Source organism: Triturus cristatus, chromosome 4_1 (genome assembly GCF_964204655.1).
Source record: "Triturus cristatus chromosome 4_1, aTriCri1.1, whole genome shotgun sequence".
Classification (NCBI taxonomy): Eukaryota; Metazoa; Chordata; class Amphibia; order Caudata; family Salamandridae; genus Triturus; species Triturus cristatus.
The window spans coordinates 439,324,687-439,352,059 of record NC_140585.1 but is presented as its reverse complement, the minus strand read 5'-3'; the positions used below and the strand labels follow the sequence as shown (position 1 = coordinate 439,352,059).

General features: G+C 43.9%; 1 protein-coding gene across 1 annotated transcript in view; it reads left to right on the top strand.

Moving 5' to 3' along the window:
- The window catches only part of FERRY3 (FERRY endosomal RAB5 effector complex subunit 3), a 404,396-nt gene that overhangs the window by 87,156 nt on the left and 289,867 nt on the right, over positions 1 to 27,373 (top strand). The window contains exons 4-8 of the mRNA XM_085652590.1: positions 18,189 to 18,334; positions 20,490 to 20,671; positions 21,314 to 21,413; positions 21,496 to 21,614; positions 26,057 to 26,163. Of these exons, the coding sequence (XP_085508716.1) occupies positions 18,189 to 18,334; positions 20,490 to 20,671; positions 21,314 to 21,413; positions 21,496 to 21,614; positions 26,057 to 26,163 (654 nt within the window). The remainder of the gene's footprint in view (positions 1 to 18,188; positions 18,335 to 20,489; positions 20,672 to 21,313; positions 21,414 to 21,495; positions 21,615 to 26,056; positions 26,164 to 27,373) is intronic.

Genomic DNA, 27,373 nt, shown 5'->3' with positions numbered 1-27,373 from the left:
CATACCACACCCACGCTTACACGTCCCATCCACCGCATAACCCATACGCATCAGGCCAGGTCCCGTGACATACACTCTATGAAGTATCTTAAGCTGGACGAAGCGAAGTCGGGCCGGTATGGCCACCTCTTTCGGGGAGGCCACCGCCGACACCCAATCCTCGTCATCCAGCTCCAGTCCATCAGCAACCCAAGCATCCCGAAGGGCGGTTAACAGCCCCGATCGGTCGTTAATTAGCTTCTTGTAGATCAAGGAGATAGTGCTATCCGGCACGTACCCGTCAAGCACTCTATCTTCCAATGGGGAACACACCGGGATAGACGCAACCTCCGGGAATACGGAACGCAACGCGTGCCGAATCTGTACATATCGGAAGTACTCCCTATCGTGCAAGTGAAACTCCGCTTTCAGCGCATCAAACGTTTTAAATCCCTCTTTCGTCCAGAGATCACCCACTCTACTGATGCCGATCATGTCCCACTTCTCGAAGCCTTTCGTCGACCACAAACCACCCAACTGCTCGGCGGCATATAATGGCGTCGCCCGGGTCAGCCGATCCCTCCACCCCATCGCCGCGCTCGCCGCATGCCACACCCGGACCGCAACCTGAGTCGGGCCTGTCAAGCGTGCGTCAATCGACCTGGAATAGAGCGCCCGATTATAGTCGCCGCCCGGCAGTAACAGTTTGTCCATCTCAAAGGCCGGGTTGAGGGCCGGCCCGTAAAGCCCGTGATTTATCGCCGCCAACTGGGAGGCCCAATAATACCGTTTGATGTCAGGGAGGGCAACCCCCCCGTCATACCACGGGAGCGTTAGCTTGGCGAGAGCAATTCGCGGCCTCCCATCCCAGAACAATCGGCGCTGGAGACCCTCAACCTCCCGAAAAAAACTAGCAGGCACGACATCCATCGTGTTTTGTAAGGCATATAAAAACCGCGGTAGCGACATCATTTTAAACAGCGCCGCCCGGCCAAGCGGCGAGAGCGGCAACTGCCGCCAACGCGCCACATCCGTCTTCAGACGCCGGAGAGGGGGAAGTAGATTCTGCGTATACCGGGCCACAGGATCCAGAGTGACAAAAATACCCAGATACTTAAAACCCTGCTGGGCAACCTGAATAGGGCAACCCAGCGGAAGGATGGGGGCCTCCCCAGAGAGGACATAGACGCAGGACTTAGACCAGTTGATGACCAACCCGGAGTTACAGCCGAAGGAGCGCAGTACATCCACTAACACAATCAGCGACTCACGGGGGGATGCGAGGTACAAAAGAATATCGTCCGCATAAAGAGGAACACGATCCTCATATTCAGGAGTCCATCGGAGTCCACGAATCGAAGGGTGCCATCGCAACCATTCCGCCAGGGGCTCCATGGAGAGTGCAAAGAGGAGAGGCGATAACGGACAACCCTGACGCGTGCCCCTGCCCAGTTCAAAGGGAGCCGACACCCTACCGTTTACCACTACCTGAGCCAATGGTCCGCAATACAACAATTTCACCCAACCAATGAATCCCGGGCCAAACCCAAACTTTTCCAGCGTTGCCCAAATATACGGCCACTCCAGCGTATCAAACGCCATAGTCGCGTCCAAGGACGCCAAAATGGCCGGCTCACGAATAAAGGGAACCCTCGCAAGCACCCCATGCAAACGCCGCAGGTTAAGTGCAGTATTACGATGGGGGATGAAGCCGGACTGATCCTGATGTATCAGATCACAGACCACACTAGCCAAGCGGGTAGCCAACACCTTGGCTAGGATTTTTGGTTCCGCATTCAGAAGCGATATGGGCCTATAGGACGTGACCTGGTCCCGCGGCTTCCCCTCTTTATGAATAACCACAATGGTAGCAAGGCGTTGGTCCAGCGGGAGGGAGCCCGCTGCACTGGCCGCGATAAACATATCGCGAAGATGAGGCGCTAGCGTGTCCGGACGCAGCTTATACAGTTCGATGGGGAGGCCATTAGGACCCATGGCCTTGCCGGAGGCAACTGACCGTATGGCCAGGGCGATCTCCTCAGACGTCGGAGGCGCGTCCATCAACAATTTATCATCGTCCGAAAGGGACGGCAACACAATGTCCCTGAGCATGATGCGGGAATCCTCCTCCGGGCGATCGGAGACCGGGGAGTACACCCCGCGGAAATACTCCGCAAAGCAGTCAACAATTTCTACGGGATCTGTAACACACACACCATCCACTCTCTCAACCTGCGGCACCACACGACTCGCTCTCTCCTTTTTATCCAGCCACGCGATCAGCTTCCCAGCCTTGTCACCCATGTCATACAAACGCCCCTGTTGCTCCCTACTCATACTCTTGGCAGCTTCAGTGACCAGAGCCTTGTAATCCGCTTGCTTGAGGCCAAGAACATGCAGTTTGTCTGCCGTAACACAACCATCCAATTCACCCTCCAGCTCAGAGATCTCGGACTCAATACGAACCACCTCCTCCCGCTCGCACCTCTTGGAGTTGGAGATGAGGGACGGCCTCTCCTCGAAGCACCGTTTTAAAAGCCTCCCATAGGGAGACAGCAGATGACACCGATCCCACATTGTCTTTGAAGTATCGCTCAAGAGATTTAATCAGGGCTGCACGAATAGTGGGATTACGCAGGTACCAGGAGTTAATCGGGACCACCCTCCCCTCCGTACCCAGGACAATATCAAAGTGTAACAAAAGGGGGGAGTGATCTGAAATTCCCCGGGCAAGATGGCGCACCTCCCCGATCCTCCCCGCCTGGGCCGATGGCATTAGAACATAATCAAGTCTCGAAAGGCTACCATGGGCCCCCGAGTGGAAAGTGTACTGTGTCTGTGCAGGATGTTTTAGCCTCCAGCAATCCACTAAACCCAGGGTGTCCAAAAGGCCAGCTAACCAGGTTTGGGCCCGGGGGAGGTCCCGCGGAGGGTAACGATCCTCGGCCCCTGAAACCACTGCATTAAAGTCCCCTCCCACCACTAGCACCCCCTCCGGCAGCCCGAGGAGAAAGCGCCCCAGGTCCGCAAAAGTGGTCGTCTGCAAACCCGGCGGGACATATACAGATCCCAACACAAGCACTTTACCCTCCCATCTGCCCACAAGTGCCGTGTAGCGCCCCCTGTCATCATGGAGCACCTCATCAACCTCCAATGGAAGAGAGGTTCTAACCAGTATGCCTACACCCCTCGAGCCAGAAGTAAATCCCGAGTGAGCCAAGAGGCGAAAGCCCCGCCTATTCATGGCACGGAAGGAATTACCAATGAGGTGTGTTTCCTGCAGGAACACAATGTCGGGAGAGATCCGTTTTAAAAACTGCAGGACCACCCCACGCTTTATCCTGTCCCCCAATCCGTTGACATTCCAAGAAAGAAGTCTCAGTCCCCTACCCCCCATCACAGCCAGCACCAATCAGCACCCCCCGGAGAGCACATGGATCATAGAACAACAATACTCCTGCCTTGCGATACAAACAAACAAAACCCAACCCCAACCCAAAATACCAAGTAAAACTCCCCCCTCCCTGCACCCCTGCGTGAGCCCAAACAGCCCCCCCAACTTGCAGTGTGCCTGTTGCCCTCGCATAAACTAAACTACAAACGAGACCCCCGGAGGAGGAAAGAGAACCCCCTTTAGACTCACCACTACCTCCAGGCAGGGGGGGAGAAAAGGAGAATATTCAAGTAGACCCTGAGCCCAATAAAAAGGTGGCACCATCAAAGGTTAGTATCAAGGTCAACACACTAGGCCCGGTCCGGTGGGCACTCGCCACCCGCGGCCCCCGTCCCCCCTCGATCAGGTGACCCCGGCAAAGTGTCCAGCCAATCTCCCACCGTCTCCGGACGGTCAAAGAAATGAGAGCGGCCCTCGAACTCCACCCGCAGCTTGGCTGGGAAGAGCATGGCGTACTTTAAGTTCATCTGGCGGAGCCGCCGTTTAACGCCCATGAATCCCAGTCTCTGTTTCTGGACCGCCTGTGTAAAGTCCGGATAGAAATTTACCTCAGTGTTCTCGAGCTTGAGCGGCCCTTGCACTCTAGAAGCCTGCAGGATCGCATCTCTGTCCCGAAAGTTAAAAATACGGGCAATGAGAGGCCGCGGGGGAGCTCCGACCTTTGGCTTGCCACCAGGAACCCTGTGGGCCCTCTCCACCGCAAAAAAGTTGCTCAATCCCCTAGGCTTCAGTCGGTTGGAGATCAAATCCTCCACATAGAGATCCGCAGCCAAATCCTCCAACCCCTCAGGCACTCCGATAAGGCGAACATTATTCCGCCGGGCCCTACTCTCGGAGTCCTCCAGTCGCCGTTCAACGAGAGTACTGGCCTGCTGGAGCCGACGCATCTCCGTTTGGAGAGCAGCCACATCAACCGTCAGACTCGACGCGGTAAGGGCCAAAGAATCAACCCTCTCATTTGTTTTCGAGAGATCGGCCCTGACGAGGTTGACATCAATCAGGACCGCGTCGAGTTTCTGCGACAAGGTGTCGAGCTGGTGGCCCACCGCGGCCTTCACCTCCGCTATGGCGCCCATGATATCCTGCAGGGTCAGGTCCGATGGTAAATCCGGGGCATCTGCAGACCGCTCCGGAGACTTATGCGACCAGCCAGGAGACCCCCTCGCAAGGTATAGCGGTCCATTACGTTAGCCTGGGTAGGGGCCCCGCGCCGGGTCGACTTGGCCTTCAGCCTCTCTCCATCCTGCTTCGTCGCCATCCCACTGCAGGCTGTGCCCCACGAGTCAGAAGCGGCGGGCAAACCGTCAATCACGAAGGCCCCAGCGGTCGCCTCCGAAAGATAGACCGGGTCCCGGCAGCATAGGCAGTGTCCCCAGCAGGCCAACCACCCCACCTCGCGGAAGCGCCTAAGCTGCGAAAGCGAGGAAGGCGAGCAGGCTCAAAAGCGAAAGTGTGGGGTACGCGCCCCTCCAGGTCCGTCGTGCCGTTGTTGTTCACTTTGCCACCGGGTCACCCCCCAACTCGAGTCCGGGGTCAGAAGTGAAGCGGGCCGCAAACTTCAAGCGATGCCCACCACCGTTCCCAGGGTCCAATTCAAAGACGGAAAACAGGCACCACCTCGGCTCAGTGTCACCAACAAAGTCCCCTCAGCCAAATCAGGAGAAAGACAGGATAGATGTAGGAGGTCGCGGAGGTCCTCGGGAGCCTCGCACCTACGCGGCCATCTTGGTTGCGCGCTAGGCTCCTCCTCCCCAAGTTAACAATTTTTAATGATTGTTGTGTGGTCTGAATTTTACTTTTCTGAAGCGGTTTCGTAGGTGGTCACTGAGGCAGGCTCTGAGCTTTAACTTGCATTTGCTTTTTCAGTTTCTCAGTACTATTCCTTAAGTGATACCCAGGCAATTGAAAATGCAGAGTACTGCATGTTTGTTACTTATGTGTAGGTGTGTTAGGTCAATCAGCGTCAAAGACTCTGGATTGAGGGTTAGGTCCTTTTCATTAGTTTTAGGTGACGTTTTTTTCTGCCTTGTTCAGGAGTCAAGGATCAGGAAGGCTCTAAATTACCCCCAAAATATCATTCCTCACAAGGCGGCCAATAGCATGTTGGCAGTCTTTTATATGTGTGCGTCTTTAAAAAGATGACTGAACATACTGCAAAGTTTGAATGGGAAATAAGTTCAGAACTGCGATGCTGCCCCATGTCTTGTGCAACACCGTCAGCCAATTCTGTGTTTTTAGCCAACAGAGCATTGCATTTTGGGGCTCGTAGTTTCACCTTTAACAATTAAGGATGAGATAAAAATGTCAGCATGCAAAGTGCATTAGTTTAAAAAGACAGGACTCGCTGAAGATGCCACACGTGTTACACTGTTAGTAGGCAGCTAAGAATGGCAATATAACAAAATAAAAGGCAAAAATAGAAGTATTATAAGTTTCTGTCAACGATCTCTTCAAATCCCCTCAAGTTAATTTAATATTTTGGTTCCTTTGCTTAAAATGTAGTTTACATTTTAAATGTGAGTTTTACCTAGAACAAGTAAGACGGGGCATTGCTTATGGACAATTATTTTAATATTCCCTTCTACCGAGCAGAGATCCCTGTCCTCTGTCAGCGCCGAGAAATGCACGTGAACCTTAGTGTCTACGGCATTACGCATATGTACTATTTAGTATTCAGCATCGACCTGTCAAAATCTTAAAGGAAGAAAGACCTTGTAGTTGACAAGTGGCATCCCCTGAGGCTTCTAGTTAATCTTATCAGATTTATGACAGGGGGCAGCGCACTCCTGCTTATTCAGGTTAGAGCTTAAATTTGATCACTAATGACTTAGGTGCTGCAGTGATATGCTCGCTGTCAATCGGGCATAGAGTCAATAAAGGAAACAAACTGACCATGCAGTAGTTGTCACTGCGCACAGTGCTAGGGGTAGCTATGACCCTTGGTTATTAGTCACCTTAACTTGTGTAAAGTAATCAAACAAATCAATTGAGTTCAAAAGACATATATTGATTCATATATGTAAAATGTAAATACACATATACTTGTGGATCATTTCATGAACAAAACACATCATTTGTACTATATCCACAAACAAGTACATTTATATCAGTAGACATACAAAATTCATTTTTGATTCATTCAGTTAGATACATGAGAGAGTAAAGATGAGCCCAATGCATTTCGGGACAGGCACGTCCCTTCATCAGGGGAAATCTACGGACAAAAATAATAATGAACATTACTGAAAAATGAACACTTCGTGATACTCAATAAGAACCATTAATTATAATGCAGCAAACTGTTAGTCACACTCTATAGGTAGTTGAAACGTGCCACTGTTTATGAGAATATAACGATGGATTTGGCAAAAAAGCGAAGCAGCAGAAACAACGTTACCACCCACCCTCTGTCGTTGTTTTTTTCGTAACAGCGCATCGGCTGGTATTTTCGTTTTTTACCTGCATTTGAGGTCCCCTGTGTTTCATTACATGAGGTGAGTTCACCTCGTTATGTTTTACCCCCGTACTTTACTATTTCCCCACATTCATCGCAAGATATAAACAAACTACCTTCTTCACAATCACCATGGTGTACTGTATTCCCTTTCCTGGTGACGTTGTTTCTGCTGCTTTGCTTTTTTGCCAAATCCATCGTTATATTCTCATAAACAGTGGCACGTTTCAACTACCTATAGAGTGTGAGTAACAGTTTGCTGCATTATAATTAATGGTTCTCATTGAGTATCACGAAGTATTCATTTTTCAGTAATGTTCATTATTATTAAGTTAAGGTGACTAATAACCAAGGGTCATAGCTACACCTAGCACTGTGCGCAGTAACAACTACCGCATGGTCATTTTGTTTCAGTTAATCTTATCAGCCATGTTCACGTGTAGGCCTGGTGTTAGCCAAATATATATAAAAATCATAACAAAATTACTGCTGGATCCCATAAAATGGGGACCAAGGTGTGACAGCTGAAATGGTCTGGTGTCACGAGGGGCGGAGTCCTGAAAAGAAGAGCCTGACAGTCCACTTACACATAACACAGGGGTAGTGTGCCTGCTCTAAGGCACAATCGTAACATATCACAGATCTGTGTTTTTTTGTAGCTAGTTTAGTTGATTACTGCTTTTTAGGTCGCTGATGAGCTTTGCAGGGGTTACCAGGGGGTAAAAGATATTGTCATTTACTACGCCATTACTTGATTAATGCTTCACGAAGGGAGAAAAAAAAAATTACATTTTCAATGCCAATAGCTCAAAACAATGTCATTGCGAGACCTATTGCATTGTAAATGCTTATTATATTTCAGTTATAAAATTTGCTTTTGTACATATTGCTGAACTGTCATAATTTTGTTATTTAGAATTGTTCTATTAAGTTATAGATATAGATTAATTATAATTTCTTTATTTTTTCATATCATCTGACCTGAAACAAGACTTCCAAAAACAGTGTTTTGACTGTTTCAGCTGTTTTCTTCTGCAGTAGAAAGAGGAAGTGCTATTTCCTTAAATTCTCTTTTACTGTGATTGATGGACTGTGATTGGTGGAAGTTTCCTGGATACTCATGGGGCATGTAGTTCCTGTGGCTTTTTGTTATGGAGTTGTGTGTGCTGAGTGTTAATAAAGGAGAAAACAATAACCCCTTCTCCATTTCATCAATAGAATTGAAATTTTCCTTCATATGTTGAATTGGTTACAAATCCTGTCACATTTAATTTGCCTCAAAGTCCATAGTATATGTTCCCAGGGCCTTTAAACTAAATGTCACTAATAGACTACAGCACCTATTGTGCAACCACTAAAGTGGTAATGCAAAGCATAGTTTCAGGCCAGCCCCTGCAGCTTGAGTGTGCAATTAAAAAACTGCAAATTCTTTGGGGAGAGGAGTTGGCCTAACGACTAGGGTGGTCGACCTTGAATCTGGGGAACCGGGTTCGAGTCTCTGCAATGACGCCAAACATCCTGTGATTCTGGGCAAATCACTTAAGCGTCCTGTGCCTAACAAAAATGAATGAGTCCTCATGTAACGTAACTGGTGCTATGTAATGCGTTCTGATACCCGATACTGGGTCAAGTTCGCGCTATATAAAACTCTGTAAAAAAAAAAAAACCTGGCCAAATCAACATTTTGCCAGGTCTAAACCTTCCTTATTTAATACTTGTACGTCACCACTTAAGTAGTTCCTAAATGCACATAGAGCAGGATCCGTGGTATTTAAAATGTAAGACGTGTACCTATGTTTTACATGTCCCAGCAGTCAAAATTCTCCAAAGTCTTTTTCAATATAGCAAGGCTGGCTTTCCCATAGAAAAGTACTTGGTTATGTAACATATAGCACCTTATCATGGATAACGTCAGTTTGGGAATAGCTACAGCAATGATTCAAGTATTCTAATAGTAATTCAAAAACCAATCTAATGGACTGGGAGGAGGTGTGGCCACCTCCTGACAGGATCTCCTGGGAGATGTGCCCATCAATGGCATAAGCTTAAAAGGGGCATCTCATGTGAGAGGAAGATACAACTCAGGCCTGCCCCTGCCATTGTCTAAATAGTTGGAGTGGCACCAATTCCATATAGGTTTTGGGAAGAGGAGGGCACCGTGGGATAGTATACAGTAAAAGATAACAGAAGTTCGGTACGATGCAGTAATCAGTCTTCCAAACATCAAGAAATACTACTGGGCCTCCGAGCTGGCAGCAATCAACCATGGTACGTTTGGTCACACAGACGACCCAGGCTACACCATGGACAAGTGGCTCCTTCCGGGAGGGAGCTATGGTAGAGCTCTGTACTCCCGACCCAAGCGATTCCTCTTAACAGGCCCCACAAAACATTCCGTTCAAATTTGGCATGATGCCACTGGCTCTTTGGGATGGAGACACAAGTTAACATTAGCCACCCCTCTCTGGGACTCGGAGAAATTGGGGAGTCTCTGGAAAACGAAGGGTTTCGACAGGTAGGATCTTATTGGAATTTCAGCGATCAAGGATTTATGGGGGAAGGGAGGGATCAAGACCTTTACTGAGCTTCAGAGTGAAAATGAACTGGCAGACTCGAGTATTTTCGCTATGTACAGGTTAGGCACTCGCTCGAGTCCTCCTTACCTAAGGTATCTGATCCCCCGGAGGCTTCCCCACTGGAGGGCAGGGTTTTGGATGGTCGCCTACCCGAAAAAATTATCTCACTCATATACAAAAAGTTAATTAACCACATGGCAGACCCTCTTCAAACTCTGAGGGATAGGTGGGTGCAGGACGGGATAGAGCTAGACGACGAAGATTGGCAGGCTGCGGTGTCTTCCCCCAGAGTGGTAGCTATTCCAGCACGCTTGAAACTGGTTCAGCTTAAGATCCTACACAGAATTTACATGACGGGACCCAGATTGGTGAGCATGGGGTGGGCTGACACGGGTGAATGTAAGAGCCAATGTGGCCTCACCGGTACGTTCATGCACGTCATTTGGGAGTGTACCCATGTCCACTCGTATTCGATCCGAGTGCACAACCTAATCAGCAAGGTGTTACATATCTCCCTCCGTCCAGAGGCTAGGAGATGCCTTTTAAACATATGGGAGCCCACAGATCTGAACACCTCCCAGACGCAGTGGGCCACTCTGGGGTTTATGTTGGCCAAAATAAATATTGCTCAATTGTGGGGGGCTACACATCCGCCTACCTTAGAAACCTGGGAAAGGAACCTTGACTGGTGCATGTTCAGAGAAAATACGTTGTATATTACAAGGTGGTGCCCCGGGAAGTGATCACATATCTGGGGCCTGTGGAAGAGCTATAGAGGAGAGATCTGCACTCCACCTCGCAGCGCTGAACAAGAAGACCCCACTTCCCCCTTAATGTTCCTCTCCTTTGTAATGTGTGTGTATCCTTCCACCCAGCTGTACTGTGATGTATAATTTGACCGATCCTCTGTGCTGTACTATTTGCCGATGTGTGTTTAATAATAAGAGTTAAAAAAAAAAAAAAGATAACAGAAGTTCTTGAAAAGTTGGTAGGGGCACACCTCTGAACTTTTACCTCATTGGTTAGGGAGAGTACCACAGGCTGGAACTGGGCTTAATCGTGGGACCCTAAATACCCTCCTTAGAACATCTCTGGACCTATGGAAGACAGACGAAGGACTGCACCTGTTGTTGAATCTGTGGAGTGAAACCTTAAAGGCAAATGTAATGTAAATTGATACTTGTATAGCGCACTACTCACCCGCAAGGGTCTCAAGGCGCTTGTACGAATACCGCTGTGGAACCCATCCTGGCTTTCCCTGTGAGGCGTCCACTCCTGGGCACCCCCAAGGTGGAGGCCAGGCATCCTTAGCGTTGTGGGGGCCGTTGTGGAGATTAAGCAAGCTATTGCCCAGAGTTGCCGAGTGGGACTCCATGATTGGAATGGCACCGAGGTGAGAATTATCAGGTCCGTGGAATTTTTTAGCCCAAGACCCGCCGAGGCGGGGAATTGAACCCTGGTCCCGGGCTAGACCTCTGCATCAGGGTCTGCCGCTCTAATCATTGAGCCACACTTCTCCACCTATTCATCATTTGTACTCAGGACAGAAGAGTGTACTCCAAGGACTGGTTGGCTAGCCTCCTGTTCAGCTCCAGGAATTCATAAGCTGCAAGAAGCCCATGTCTTTTCTGAGCCCAACTGATCAGTTCCAACTGGATTTGTCCTGGACCCTACTGGTGGCTTCTGGAAGATTTAGTCCTAACCCCCAAGTGGTGCCAAACTTGCTTGGTATTAAAGTGTATTCTTTCCCTATCGGAAACTTCAAGATTGGACACTTGAACTTTTCCCAAACTTTCTTCCAAAAGAACTTGAGGCTGCCACTGGACCACCGCCAAAATCCTGACATACGGAAAGGTTTCTAAGTATAACATATGGGACTTCACTGAGACCAACCCCCAGCAGCCGCCTGCTGCCACTGACATCTTCCTGGGCCTGGACTTCACCCGCTTGGAGATTTCCTTCTGTTGACGTCGAGGGCCATAAAAATCCTGCTGGAGCCGAGGCCCTGCACTTTACCAGCTGCATGGATCAGTCTATCTTTAGATCCCACTGGCCAACAAGGAATTTTCTCTAGAATAACAACTAAATGAGAAAGTAAAATTTCCACCTTTTCCCGGTATCTGACCTGTGCTTCATTGCGGTAGGCCTAACTTGTAACCTTGATCATGACTCGCATGACCAGTTACCAGCGCTTTGTGCTTTTCTGCCGCAAGAAACATCTTAAACTTTGAAAAACTCGTATCTCAAGTTCCCCAAGTCAGATTTTTGTTGTTTTGCTGTCTGTCATTGAAATGTTCTCTATTTCAATAAATGTGAGTACGATTTTTATTGTGTTGGATTGTTTACTTTTAAACTGTTTTGATACTAATAAGGTAGGGCTCATCATTGCGCGATACATTATTTAATATATCCATTCATCCATTGGCACAAGTTGTTTAATCCTCTGGGCTTTCGCTTGTATTGTATGCCGTCAATACCCAGCTCATTCTTTCACTCTGGGAAGACTCAACGCAAGGCATGTTCAACTTTAAAAAATGTATGCTTGCTGTCACAGAGTGGATGAATGATAACTGTCTACACCTGAATGTAAATAAAACGGAGATACTTTTGTTAGGCAAACATACCCACTCCTGGGGCAACCACTGGTGGCCTACCTCTTCCTAAGCCCAAGACATCCAGCAAAAACCTAGGAGTCTGGATGGATAACACCCTGGCCTTTGAGGACCAAGCCAAATCTGTAGCTGGCACTTGTTTTTAGCTCCCGAGAAGCCTAAACCCATTCTGAGCATTTTCGACACATGCACCCAACAAACTATTATTCAGGCGGTAATCTTGTCCTGATTAGATTACTGCAACGTTCTGTACGCAGGTTCAAACAAATCGGTTACTAGAAGACTTCAGCTAGTCCAAAACGCTACAGCAAGGTTGCTTTTCTCCCTCCCCACACTCTACTCCATCTCTGGTCTTCGTAAGCTACATTGGCTACCTGTGGACAAGCAAATTCACTTCAAGACCCTGTGCATTGGCCATAAAACCCTGCACTCCCAGGGGGCCACCATCCTGTTCATCCTCATATCACAATATCTGCCTTCAGGATTCTTATGCTAAGTCGATCTCAACTTGGACATTGGTCCCTGAGTTAGGAGCGCAAGAGTGGCAGGCTGCTCCTTCCATGCTGTGGCCTCATTTCTCTGGAACTCACTTCCCCTCCCCCCCCTAGGACTACTCAGAATCATCTGTTTTTTAGGAAATCTCTCAAGAAATGGCTGTTTTCAATATAGTCCCCCTCCCCACCCCTCTTCACCGAGGTTCCGCAGTGATAGCTGCTGATATGTCCTCTGGGTCTCAGTGCTAGGTAGCCCTGTTGTTGGGGCAGCTATGTACTCTAAAAGCTTTATAACATAACATAAATCCACTAGACCTCTTAAAGGAATAATGGCACTATTCCTTACGAGGTCCAGTAGGTCTAAAAAATGTAAACCTCAGCTCAACCTTTGATAGCTGTAGCACAGAGCAGTCAGCCTTAGCTTAGGAGAAATGTGCAAAGCATTTTTGTTATGTTATAAAGCTTTTAGAGTACATAGCTGCCCCAACAACAGGGCTTCCCAGTACTGAGACCCGGAGGACATATCTACAATCTTACCACATCCAATATAGTACTTGGGGGATGTTGGCAGATATTTAGATTCAGCTGTATGAGAGGTAGGTGGCATTTGGCCTAGTATTGCAATTGTGCTATGATGCACTAATATGCACAGTGTGGGGCTCTGTCACCACCTATATATAGACTATGGGATTGAGAGGTCCATCTTTTCCACTTCCCCTCTGCGTCGGCCGTATTTCCATATGAGGATGGTCAACAAAGTGTCTTATTCCGTTAAACAGAAATCATTGCAGAATCACCTGTACACTACAAAGTAATATAATACACTAAGAAATACAACAATAATGGACAATGTAATTCTACCAGCTTATAAAACGGGCTGAATAGTTCAGAGTTTCTGATAGATCCCATTGATCGAACTATATTTCCTGCTGTTAAGTCTGCATCTCTGTGGTAAGTATGATCTCCTAGCTGCCTGAATGTGGTTGCTGCTCTCTTTAATGGTAACATGTGAAATTGAAGAGGCACATCTGTGGTGTCTCAATTTACAGCCAATGTGCACTGTGTATTGTAATATTACAAATGGAGGAACAATGTTCAATAAGTTCATTTGATTTAAGCACTCCAGAAGTCGAGATTCATTTCTGGTCCAATCTTTTATTGAAAGCATTCATCCCAAACAGAATGGTTATCCATTCAAATAATTATAACTTCAACTGATGACATGTTTCGTTCCAAACAGAACTTCGTCAGGGCTTACCGAGCCCTGTAAAACAGACTAGTCCAAAGCAAATGGTTATGCATCTGGTTCAACATAAGTTCCTTTTGGTAGGACACACATATCAGGAGTTCAGATTTCAAATCGGTCATGCTAGATATTCTAATGTTGGTATAATTTCACAATGGTATGATAGCCCTACAGTCTGTTATTTTACATTGATCATGAGTCTGGCTCACAAAAAGGTGGTTATTTGCCTAAAGTTTTGGCGAATGCCACCTCTTGAACTCTTGATTTGTGTGTTCCATGGTAGGAATGAATGAATCTATGCTTCTGGAGTACTTAAATCAAATTAACGTTAATAATCAGTCTGTATTATTACATTACTGAGTACACACTAATGTAAATTGTTTTTTATTGCATCAATAAGTGACTGAATTGGGTTCCCATAGTGATTGCACCAGTGTGATACATTTTTTAATGGATAATGAGTGCAGTCATAGATGGAGAGCTACCTACCGTTAATTGTTTGATCTGTAGTGGCATGAATTTTCGCAGTGTCCCCTCAGTCCCATAAGTGAACCAAACTTGGCAAGCAGACCCATGACCTCTTGTATTTGTTCAGAAGGATCTTTATTATAGAGGATGCATCAAAGTGTTACATTTCGGAAGGAGAATATTAGAGAGTATTTTACTAAGGATCGTATAATCTAAATTGAGGAGTTCAGTTCAGTTCAGTTCATAAGGCTTTATTCGGAGCTTAAAAACAAAGTCCATAAAAGCACAAACATACATAAAAAACTTCATCATTTTAACAATCAGATATATAAATACATTAAAAACAATTTAAAATGACAGATTAGGCCTCGCTTTGATAGCCCGCAAAAGGAAAGTGGCAGTAAAGAAACATACATCAGGTGGCGTGTTAAATAGCAGATTCATAGTGTCTTTTACAGTCCTGACTCCGTGTTTCTTAAAAACAGGTTTTAAAAAAGCTGATCGGAGGTTTCCATAAAATGAGCAGAACAATAAGAAGTGTACAGTACTTTGTGCGGTAATATTGTCACATGGGCAAGGACCTGTTGGGTGTTTCTTAATGCTTGGAAATGCGACCAGATGATGAACAATACCAAAACGGAGCCTTGTCAAAACAAATCGATGGGAGGGTCTAGAAACAAAACTCAGATATGGTTGAAACCCTATCGTTTCATTAAAACTTCCATAAAAACGACAGGTTGTTAAGTTATCACTGGTCCTCCCACGCTTCTCATTTCTGTGATTCATAAAAGTAGATTTCAGCTCATTTTTGGTAAAACAAGAGGCTGCGTGATGATCCTCTAATATATTGAGATCAAAAATTTTGGAAAAACTTTCAGAAACAAATTTTACCCATGGAATCAATAGATGCTTATCGGTGGAGAGACAATCTTCAATAATGGCTCTGTTTAGAGATGTCTCTTCCTTTATCCATATTGCACGCCAAAGCATAAGCGGTCTAAGGGCTACATGGTCTAAGAGATGTTGGATCCCAAACTCCCTATGCACCAGATCGGTGGAAGCCGAGGTAGGAAGACTTAAAAGTCTTTTGAGAAAGGTGTTTTCTTCCACTTGAAGACTGCTACTCGGTGCATGCCCCCAGATACCGGCACCATAGAGGGTAATAGAAAGACACCTCATTTGATAGATTTTTAACATGTCCATGAGCCGTTTATCCCCTAGTTTAGAAGCGAACTGAAATACCCCATGGGCACTTTTCGCCATTCTACCCCTTACATAATTAATCTCATTGGACCAACTACCGGATTTAGAAAAGGTGATACCTAGGTAGTTGAAGGTGTCCACTGTTAAAACCTTTTGTCCTTCAATGAAAAAGGAATGCGGCTTTTTACAACTGTTGCCACACTCCATGACAAAGGTTTTTGATTTGTTAATCTTCAGCTTCCTGTCCTTAATGAACAGAGAGAATCTGTCCATTAGACGTTGCAGACCGATGGGAGTCCTAGATAAAATAACGGCATCGTCTGCATAAAGTAGAACAGGAATATGAAAATCAGGGGTTTTAGGGGTATCGGCCGCTACGGTCTTTAAGACCGAATCAACCTCGTTAATAAAAAGTGTAAAAAGCAGGGGAGCGAGTACACATCCCTGCCTGATACCACGTCTAATGGGGAACTTAGGGGTACAATCCCAGCCGAGCCGTAACGTACGCTCGATCTAAGGTTGGCATAAAGCCGGGCCAAGAAATGAACAATGCCCTCTGGTGCACCCATTTCCAGGAGTTTCTCCCATAAGATCTTATGGTTCACCATATCGAAGGCACTGCTCAGATCTGCAAAGCAGAGATAAAGAGATCCTTTCTTTGCCCTCGTATATTTCCCTATTAGAAGTTCAAGATTGAGACACTGTTCTATTGTTCCCCGTCCCTTCCTAAAACCATATTGAGAATTGGCCAGGATATTATTAGAATCAGCCCATTCTTCAAGTCTAACCAAGAGCACCCTACTCATGATTTTCACGGAGGAATCAAGAAGGGAGATTGGGCGGTAGTTCTTGGCATCACTTCTATCCCCCTTCTTGTATATTGGGACTATGATAGATTCCTCCCATGATGGTGGGACACCGAGGCAGACTGCTGCATTAAACACAGTCGTTAGTAACGGGCCCCAGATCTCTGGTTCTTTTTTGTAGACATCAATGGGCACCCCGTCCGGCCCCTGGGCCTTACCTCCCTTACTGGCAGAGATACTGTTCTCAACCTCAGTAGTAGAAATATCTAAGGAAATGGCAGACCAGTCGTCTCGGACTACATCCAAGTTTATGTTAGACTCAAAAATCATTGAAAAATGGGAGACCCAGCTTTCCACGCTGACGTTAGCAGTCAACTCTGGCATTTCCTCGTTTTTAAGAAATGGACTGTTAACAGTAGCCCAGAATAGGGAAGAGTCTGAGGTTTCAGCAGCTTGTTCTAACTTATCCCATGCCTCTAGCCTTAATTCGGCCTTCCTATTATTGAGGAGTAAGTATGGTGTGTATGAGTTTTTCAGTTTATTTTCTCCCAATTTAGCCCACATTACAAGACCTGTTTCTTGTGTTGTGCTGTAGTTTTCCCACAGGCTTTCTAACATTGTATAATTCAACTAGTGTAGGTCATAAACTGGTCGTATTTGTGTCATAAAAGTTTACCGTAACCAATCCTATTCCTGCGATGTGTTCCTAGCCATTACATGTATGACTTCCCTGAGTTTGATTATCGTTATCGGTTTCACTAGTACTCCTTTCCAGCTATTCAGCTGTGTAATGAAGTTTGCTGATTCTAGGTACTCTTCCACCTGGGAGGCACCTGGGGAGGCAGTTGGTGCTTCATACACTGCATAGCTCTGACATTGGCAGAAGGATAAAACTTATCCAATCAAAACACAGTGAGGGTGATATTCGTCTTGGGTGGGGCTAGCCGAAAAGGCCTAGGTGAAAAACTGAGTTAGACAAAAAATCCATCAAATCATGAGAGATTGGTAAATGCAGAGTACAGGGTAAATCTGTATTTGCACAGTAGGTCGAGTGACAACAGACCGCTGAAGTTGCCCATAGGCAAGATCTAAAGAATTCGTTTTTTGTCTTTTTTGAAAAATTGTTTGAATGGCAAAGGGAAGAGTTCAACAAACTTGGAGCAGCAAAGGAAAGAGCCCCACTGTCTAATGTTTTGGTTTCTCCGGCTGGAGATTAGACTTTATCCTAGTTGGCTTTAGGCCCCCTGCATTCTTCAATTAGCTAGCAAAATCTTTTTGGTTATTAAAAAACAAGTGCTTTGAACACTTTACATGTCACCTTAAATTGAACATGACAATGAAGAGAAATCCAGGGCATGGAAAACAGGATAAGGATAATGAGATAAAATTTCTTAGACCCAGATATGGTTCTCAGTTTATACGTTCAGGAGTTGACACAGGAAGGCCCCATATTGTGGAGTCTGAAGCGTACCAAATCCATGACCAGAGGGTGAAAATATGGAATCTAAATGAAAGACCTGTTTTAGCAAAACAATCTTGAATGTGATTCTCCGGCTTCTCTTGAGCCCAACCAGTTTCACATCTGTCTGAACTGTCCTCTCCTTGATCACACTGTATCTACATATGTCCAAGAAAACAAAGCACATTTTCCACTACACTGGACTCAGAATTGTGGGCCTCTTGTCAGTGTTTGCGCGATTTCCTTTGTGTACCGATTTAAACGTGTGGTCTAGAAGTGCAACCTTTAAAAGTTTTTGAGATTTCATGGAATATATTCTCTTTTTTTGTTGTTCTTTTGTTTTGTATTAATTGTACTGAGCCATGTGCTTGGTGATTGCGTTTGTTTCTTTAGATGTCTTACCAAGGTTTCATAGCCAAATTAATTTGTTACCACAGATTTAAAGAAAGCTCTCATTATGTTTATGGAGGATGAAACGATAAAAGATTACGACAGAGAAGCGGAGTTGGCCCTGACAGCTGTTAAAACAGGCGAAGTAGATTTGGAACAGCTGGCAAACACTTGGACCAAAGCATACACCAAGGTAATGAAATGGCGGTAAATGGAGTGGGTCTCCTCTATTCCTCTTCAGTTCCTATGAATTTTCAGCACCTCACAACACATTATCAAATGTGTGCCTGATCTGTCTCATTAAAGTCTTGGCACTACAATTTCTACCTACATGATCCAAATGGTCTCCCATAGAACAAAATGTGTTTTTAGTGGCACCTTCGTCTAAGAGAGAAAACAAGATATCTATCCTACATCCATACCTAATTTTAGGGGTTTTAGGAAGTGAAGCTGCAGTTTCTTTTGGGGTTCATAAAGCAGTTAAGATATCAACCAAAGGACCAAGAGGAAATATTGACCTGGCACATACTCATGCTGCCATTTTATCCATTCAGGCTTTTCAACATTCTGTCCTAAAATGAAAATTCTTGTTCATTTGTATTTCCTTACTGGTGTTTCCTAATGTGGTTTGTGTGTTTTCAAAGTGAATTAAGAGTTGCATTTAATTGTAGATGTAACATGTTAAGTGTCTGTTATATTCTTTAAAGTAGATTGATGAGTAGATTTAGAAATAAATTCAGAGTACATTAGCCAGAGGCGGTCACCACTGGGTAGGTATAGTTAGGACCACGTTTCCATAGCAAAAGCATTTTTTGGTTGCCAATAACTTTGTCACCGTTTGACGAACCTTCACAAAACCGTTCCGAATCCGTGGATCCGAAGCGATTCACTGAGGATGTTTTGCTGAGCGTCGCAGTTGATCCTGTGACTCCGCCCCCACCCAAATCTAAAAACAGATGGTTGAGCGCCCATCTCGAGTGACTAGGACTCTTTCTCTAAAGTAACTATAACTGGCACCCTGGCATATTACATCCCTCATAACATGTTAAATGACTGCATTCATAACATCCGTAATGACATCTGAATTGACATCATTGGTAACAGCACTATGCATGACGGGGGTGCGAGTTATAATTTCTTGGGATTACTAGAATTGGGGAATTTCTGTGGTTTTCTCAGTTTAAAACAGTATGTTTTAACTGACATTTTCACTTAAATATACTGTCACTTTCACCTTAGTTTTTTTCAGTGAACATAGGCTACTATTACCTACCTACACTTACCGGAGATGTCCCATGTCATGTAGTGACTCCAGCTGAAGTACCAGCTATATAGTGACTCCTGGTATACAACCTTCAATGTAGTTAGGGTGCACTGATGGTGCAGCAATGATGCAGTCAGTGATTACCATCATAGTCGACTGATGGGCTGTCTAGGTAAACTGACAATCTGTGATCTTTTCTGTTGCATGAAGGTTTGTATGTGCTACTTTGATGATTTTCAGTGCATTCTTTTCCAGATTTTAATTCTCATCAGGTGTATCACATTACCCGTTTACAGATTTTTGCACGAAGTCTACTCCATGCCTTGTTGAGAGTAACTTTTCTACCTCATCCAATGTCATTGCATGGTGATGGACTTACCTGCCCAAAAGCATATCAATCAGTGCGCTTTGGATAGATCCTACATTGCTGATGGGCTTTGCCTCCTTCCGTTTGCTATAATTATTTATGCTTGTCCTGTGGCTTACCCAATGTTTTTGCATACTTTGAAGTATTATTTAGCTGCAGACTTAAATAGGAAGTTTTGTGTGCGACCAAAATACATGTGCCGACTAGTGACTCTCTACTGAATGCTTCTCTGAGAGGACATGCAGGTGTTTCTAATTGTTTAGCTTGTTTTAATTCAGGACCTAGTCAAAACTTATGTAAGCAACAGAATTGAAAATAAAGAAAACCCTCCTTCCTAGAAATAATCTCAATTTCAAGCTAGTTTGTAGGAGCACAGGCCGATTAACGACTGAGCAAAACACTTGTGTCTTTAAAATGGCCAATGTTCAAACTTGGATTGCGTTAGTGTTTCATGTAAAATCTACCAATTCAAACATGATGTGTTTTATTTGTTGCTTATGACCACCAAAGGAGCACTCACTTCTCAGGGGCATGTTAAATGTGTTTCTTTAGGCAAAAACATTAGACATTTTCTAAATTCCAACATGTTTTTATTCAGAATGTTTGGTGGGTCTCGTAGTCTGAGAGTGAAAGTTTGGATAATAGTGCATATAATTATTTATTGAATCGATGGTACTCAAATACATTTATTTGGTAAAAAAAATTCTTATCCAACAGACGACACTGGAACATGCAAGACCAGAAGAACCAAATTGGGATGAAGATTTTGGTGATGTGTACCATGATCTCATCCATTCCCCTGCCTCCGAGACTCTCTTAAACTTGGAACACAATTATTTTGTGAGCATATCCGAATTAATTGGAGAAAGAGACATAGAGCTAAAAAAACTGCGAGAACGGTAAAGGTTTTTACATTTATTTTATTGCAGTTTATACATTTTGTTCACCTACTTTCACTCTCTTTATGTTTTCGGTGAAGAACACATTTGCAGAGATTGTTTTTAAGAGATTTTATTTCTTTTGTTTGGCTGTACCTGTGGTATATACTAGTATGTAATCGTTTAGGCATTCTGGGATCTTTACTGAACATGTCAGGTTTAACTTGTCTTTTACTAGAGCTAATTAGCTTTTAATTTTCTCGTCTCCCAGGTAATAACATTTTGCTCTTTCCTTTTCTGTCTTCTTAATCTGTTACCAAACAGTATGATTGATCATATTTGTAAATCTTTATTCAGACTTCGAAAACTGCTGAGCTTTTATCAAACAATGCAGAACGTTTCTGTGCTCCTATAGCAGTAATTAAAGGTGGCTATCCATGAAGGGCATTTTGAAAAACAATTAATATAATGTGTCAAATATTTTTTTCCAGATTTAAATTAAATTGATGACTTAAACAATTCAGTGTTCCTGGATCCCACTTTACCTATAAATATTCCTATTACAGGAGCTCCACAAAGCCGCCTTCTTTTGGTAAATTGTTGAAAGAAGTAGAAGTATAAATTCAATTTGGTTAAGATAAGAAACTTTTTCTTCTGTTTCAGGCAAGGAGTGGAAATGGATAAAGTAATGCAAGAGCTTGGAAAATCATTCACTGACCATGACGTCAATTCAGTGGCTGCTCAGCATTTTGAATCACAACAGGTGACACATTGAATTAAGTTCAGCAATGTATTGCAGTGCATAAACCGTAAAGGCCAGTAGTTATAGCATTGTTTGTTTTTAGGTCTTGGAGAATAAATGGGCTAATGAACTAAAACAATTAACCAATATTCAGAAACAGGAGTATCAGGAATGGGTGATGAAGCTACATCAGGATCTTAAGAACCCAAACAGCTCAATCAGGTACAGTTTCGTAAAATTAAATGCTTCTCTTTTTCATGGATAAAATTCTTCTTGTACTACTTCATTCACTTTTTGTTCGAATATTTTCAGATGGTATTATCAATATGTTCTGAAACGTCTGTAGTTATGTACAACATTGCAACTTTTGAGAGAGGGTTAGATGGCGTTGTTTAATAATTCCCTGGAAATTGTTACATTGGGATTTAGGTTTTGAAACTAACAAAGCCATTTTCATCTATGCTTTATTGTATTTGAGCATTTTTTCTTGTACAGTCATGCATTTAGTGTGAGATGGAGTACACGTTTTGTATGTGTTTTTAGGTTGAGCCTAGGCAGCGTATGCGCTGTCTCTCGACATGCTGTATTCAGTCAGGGGGCTTACAGCCCGCCTCCAGCTTCTGATTGGCTTTTGTCAGTATCCTTTAAAAAAAGTTCCTTCTAATTGGTTAATGGTTCCTGCTTGTCCCACCTTTTTTCTCAATTGTTGAGACTCATGTATTGCCACCAGGACTTGTCCTCTTCCACTTCTTCCGTTGTACTGTCTGTGCCAGCATTTCCCTGACTCAGCACTTAATCTTTCACAGTCTCAGATACAGAAGTGGGTGCCCCCTCCCTTTGTTTGCCAAGCAATTCAGGGCTTCAACACCCGTCGCTTCTTGCAGTTTGCCTAATCTACCAATGCCGAGCCGCCCCCCCCACACCATCTCCTGCAAATTGCTGCTTGTTAATTTCAGTGCTTTAGCAAAAGATGATAATCTGATAATGTGCAGCGCATACTTTGCTTGTTTTTTTATACAATGGCTTCGATTGTGTGCTTCAAATGTACTCTCTGTTCGATTGCCAGAAACAGGGCTTTGTAGAAACAAATACAGATTTATATTTAAATGTGTTACAAATAAAAACAACATCTTTCCTCTGTCACAAACCCTTATGGAACCCACAGAATGTGTCGACGTGGCGGTCTGTGAGTGTTCGATAAGAGAGGCAGAGTGCTGCACGATCACAGAGGAGACATCAAAATGTATATTATTCAAATGTGTGCTCCTATTTGGTATAGCGCCAACAATTTGCCGTTCAGAATCTTTAGAGCACTTAGACGTTCCAGAGTAGCAAGTACTCGCTTTTTTATATACATTAATATATTATTAATTTAGGTTTTGGAATTTTGTATAGCACCAACATGTTTGCCTCCAGTCACGTCAGAGCACTTACATAGCCTGTTGTGATTGAAGAAAAGCTAGAAATGCCACGCGGCATTGTTTGCGAGCTAGACACATTTCTTCATTTCTATATTTATTTGTTTATTTATTGGTATTTCGTTTAGGGCCTACATGTTGCGTCTATACATTTTAGAGCTTTTCGACTCCCTGGCCCGTGCTAGATTTTAAGGTAAAGAGACATTGGTTTTTTTCCTCTTTATTCTTTGGATATTAGTATAGGTCCTGTCCATTGTATAGCATCAAAATGCCATCTTTCAGATACCTTCGAGCACATCGCGATCCTAGAGTGCAAAAAGGTAGTTGCTGTATATTCCATGAGAGCTCCGTTTACCTGACTCCTTAACAAAATAGAAAAAATACATTTCAGGCTTGCCAAAGCCTAAAATATTGGCTCAGCCAATGCTTCTTTTCCTCCGTTACTGCTTTGTCCTCCCACCCACCTTTTTATCTGTGTGCTATCACCTTTTCCCCACCCCCCACCACCCGCCACCTACCCCATCCTTGCTTGTTAGTTTTGAAAAAGGGATCACCCTTCCTGTATGCTTTAACATTTTAAAGCACTATTCTTTTGGATATGTCCTTGGTTGCTTACTGACAGTGCTGCATTGTGTAGGTGTATTATGTAAATAAACATATTAAAACCAAATCACATCTTTGTGTCACAAACAGCCAGCCTATGGCTCCTCCAAGATGGAGGTACAGGCAGGACAGTAGACAGGGTGCACTGTGCCAGCCATGCCTGTAGTGCATTCCTACATACACCTTGGAATGTATGATTTGTCTAAGGGCCAAAACTACCGATAGTGTCTTCTGCACTACACTTTCAGTACAGAATATTGAATGTGGCATAGCTAGACCTTTTGCCTCCCATGGTGTCCCTGTGTTTGCCGCCCCGTGACTGTTGCAGTTAAGAGTGGTGGTGGGGGGTGCTGCTGCCATCCCCAAAACTCGTGCCGCCCAGGGCAGACGCTCCCACCCCCCCCCCCCCCTTCCCTTTGATACGACACTGAATACTGACCTAGTGTCATTTTTGGCCGGGTTTGTTGGACATATGCCAACAATGCTGAAATGTGGAAGGACTAATTACACATTTTCCTCACAGGGCAGACCTGCTGGCCCTGGCAGCGCCACTGTCTGCACAACAAAGGGACATATCTGGAAAAATCTCAAGACATGATAACCGGGGCTTGCACTGCAATTTGTTCCCTGTAACTATTTTCAAGTGCAAATTCTTATCTTAACATGTGAAGGTCTTTCATACAGGGCTTATCAAAGGCAGAGACAAGATGAAAAGCAATTAAATTTTTCGAAGTGCCAAAGAGCACTCACTGTGAGTTTTCGTTGTCTTGTTTCGTGGGTGTCTTGTTGTTTTATCCATACATATGCCTGAAGGGATCCAAACACAAAAGAAAGAGGAGTGTCACTCGACAAGGTGTACACTCTCAGACACCATTATGCCTAGAGGTCACCAGTGATACTGGGAACCCAAAATCCCCCCACACTGCCCAGGACACTCTGGAAGGACATGGGTACTTTCAGGAACAAAGAGCTAGGCTACAGAAAGAAGGAAGGGTTACCTACGTATTCCAAACTTGATTATATTTTAGGCATTCCTGTAATTATGTGCTTCCCACTGCTGCAACCCTGCTGATAAGCACTTCAATGAAAGTCTGGGTTTCAGAGTACTTGCTACAACGAGGCCCAAACTTCAAGAGTTGTTGCACATTTAAATTCTGAGGTGTAGGTCTTCGCTCACTCTTTCCTTGCTAAGGCCCACACTTCAAGAGTTGTTGCATTTAGCTTGCCCATCCTCTTCTTGTGCATCTTGCTCCCCTGGAGCCACACTCTTTGAATATGCTGCTGTCCGGGGTCAGAACGCAGATCACAATAGAAGAAACAGAACAGCGGCACAGTATCTTCCACATTATGGGCATAAACCTCATTTACAGGTCCTTACCCATGAGGATACGCATAATTCTAGGAGCCAATGGGTTCTGCAAGGAGAGTTCATAACATGTAGAGGATTAACATAACATTATGAAGTAATTCATTTTTTTCTTTTTACACGTAATATCGACCCCAGCTGGCCACAACAGATAGGGGTACAATCAAAACTACTTGCTTTCCACCTCTTTTTGCTTGTACATAGGGGCCCAAGCTCCCATAGCTTGTCATTTTTTTTAAACACCCAAAAACGCAGATCTAGAGCTTAGCTCCTCCATATTTGTTTTTTCATCACCAAAAAGGCAAAGTTGCACGCCACACAATTAAACTACACACATTTCCAACCCACGCCACATAATTCGACACCAAACCAGATAACAAAACACACCACATACATCTAGTCCACATAACAGAATTCCACATAATGCCCCAAAATTCAACTGCACAACACATAATTAAACTCCACTACATACCACTCCACAACATACCATTCCACATTATTCAAGCACACTCAATAACACATCATTAATATCCATATATGTCCACAACACACCATACTGCATAATTCCACTACACAGATCCACTCCACACCACACAATTCCACAACTAACAATTTCAATCCAACCCACATGATTCCACTGCACACCACATATATCCACTCCAAACCAAAGCACATGAGTAAAAGACATTATCATTTACAATGTCAATAGCTCTAACTGAAGCAAAAGCTAGATCTATTGCATTTCCAATGCTTGTGTTTTGTCGTGTGAACATAGTCAAAAGGCATTTGAGTAGTGTGCAGTGTAAAAGGCGAAGATACACTCCACAAGTGACTTTAGACGTCCTTGAGTACTGGAAGCAGAAGCAAACTAACTGCATTAACATGATGTAGTATTATTTAAAGAGTTGTATCTTCAGCTCTTTCCTAAATTGGAGCAGGATTGGAGCGGTCCGGTTGGGTAGAAGGATGTTGTTCTGTATCCTATGTGCTTAGATGAAGATTGGTTTTTACCTTGTTTTTGCACTTTGCATCCATTCTGTCGATGTCCTGGGTGTAGATGTGCAAAGAGTCAAGAGAGATGGTGAGCTTAACCGGCTATACTTCAAAAATAAGCCAACTCATTTTGAAGATGGTGTAGTAGAATGATATTCCTCCAACAGCTGCTGTTTCCATTAATATTCTGCTACCCATGACCTCAGAATATGAACAATATTAATTATAATTTATGTTTTTCCAAATTAATATGCCTAGGTTTCATGCCATGTTATGTATTTCAGTGAGGAAATTAAAGTTCAGCCCAGTCAACTGAGGGAATCTGTTGATGCTACTACGAGAGTATTTGAGGAACAGCCGCAGTTGGAAGAAAGCTTTACTATTCATTTAGGTAAATGATCTATGGTACAATGAAATTATGTTTGTGCAGAGAAGATGCTCATAATCTTTTTTTGTTGTTGTTTTTTTTTATTTTTTTTATTCAGTCCTGTATTTTAATCAGCCATGATTGTGCTTCGTTTGTTAGTTTGTTCAGCTTTGGTTACCCATGACACTGGTGGGTAGTCAGACTTTTTTTAAAATGGGATATTTAGCTACTTTGGAAACCATGTCCTTTGTATGGTTACTCTGTTGCCTATTACTTCATTGCTTCTGTTGCCTGCACAGTGTTGCTGTATTCATTTTTGTCAAAGGTAAAATATGATTTACTGTCATGTTTTAGTGAGCTTTGTGTAATATCCTTGGTACTCACTTGCCTTATATCTCATACGTAGGCCACAGCCAAAAAAAACAGATGAAACACACTCATAATTGGTGATTAACATTAATTGTTTTGTCAGCCTGTACCATAGCAAAACAACTGCAATGACTCTTTTAAATGACCTAATTGGTGTACAAGCAATCCCTGTGTTCATGTTGCTGCTTTCAATTTTATGGCAAGGCACAGAGGCAAATATTATGCATATCCCTTTAATTGCTAACTCACAACAGCATCTGCAAAACAATTAAAAAGAACTTAGAATAGTAAAACTAACATTCTAAAGTCTATTTCATCCTGTGTGAGACAGCAATCTTCCTCCTTTTTCGCTGCTAACTCTCCGCTACACCGAATCATGAATAAAAAATCATTAATAGAAGAATCCTTAAATGAACAAAAAACGTATAAAGTTCAAAATCCATATCAGCCAGCTACTTCTTGAAGTCACCTCCTGAAAAGAATCACAAATAAATAATTAATGGACGCAAATTAAACAGGGAGGGATAATATCAGCCTCCGTGTCTTTCATAAAATCATGATTTTCTACCCATTCTAGCTGTGGAAAATCTTAATTTTATGGCAAGGCACGAAGGCCAATATTATGCATGTTCAAAGCCTTGCCATAATATTCCTAACAGCAGAATCAACAGGCTTAAAATAGAATTTCTTAAATACTGAATCTGATGACCAATCTGCCGCGGCTAAGATGCCATGCAAACCACCACCCAAAAGGAGAGCCTTTGAAGCCATAGCCCCCCTGGCGGAATGTGCCCCAAATTTAGATAAATATATCCCTGCTCTTTTCTTGACCTCCCTGACCCATCTAACCAAGGTAGACGTAGAT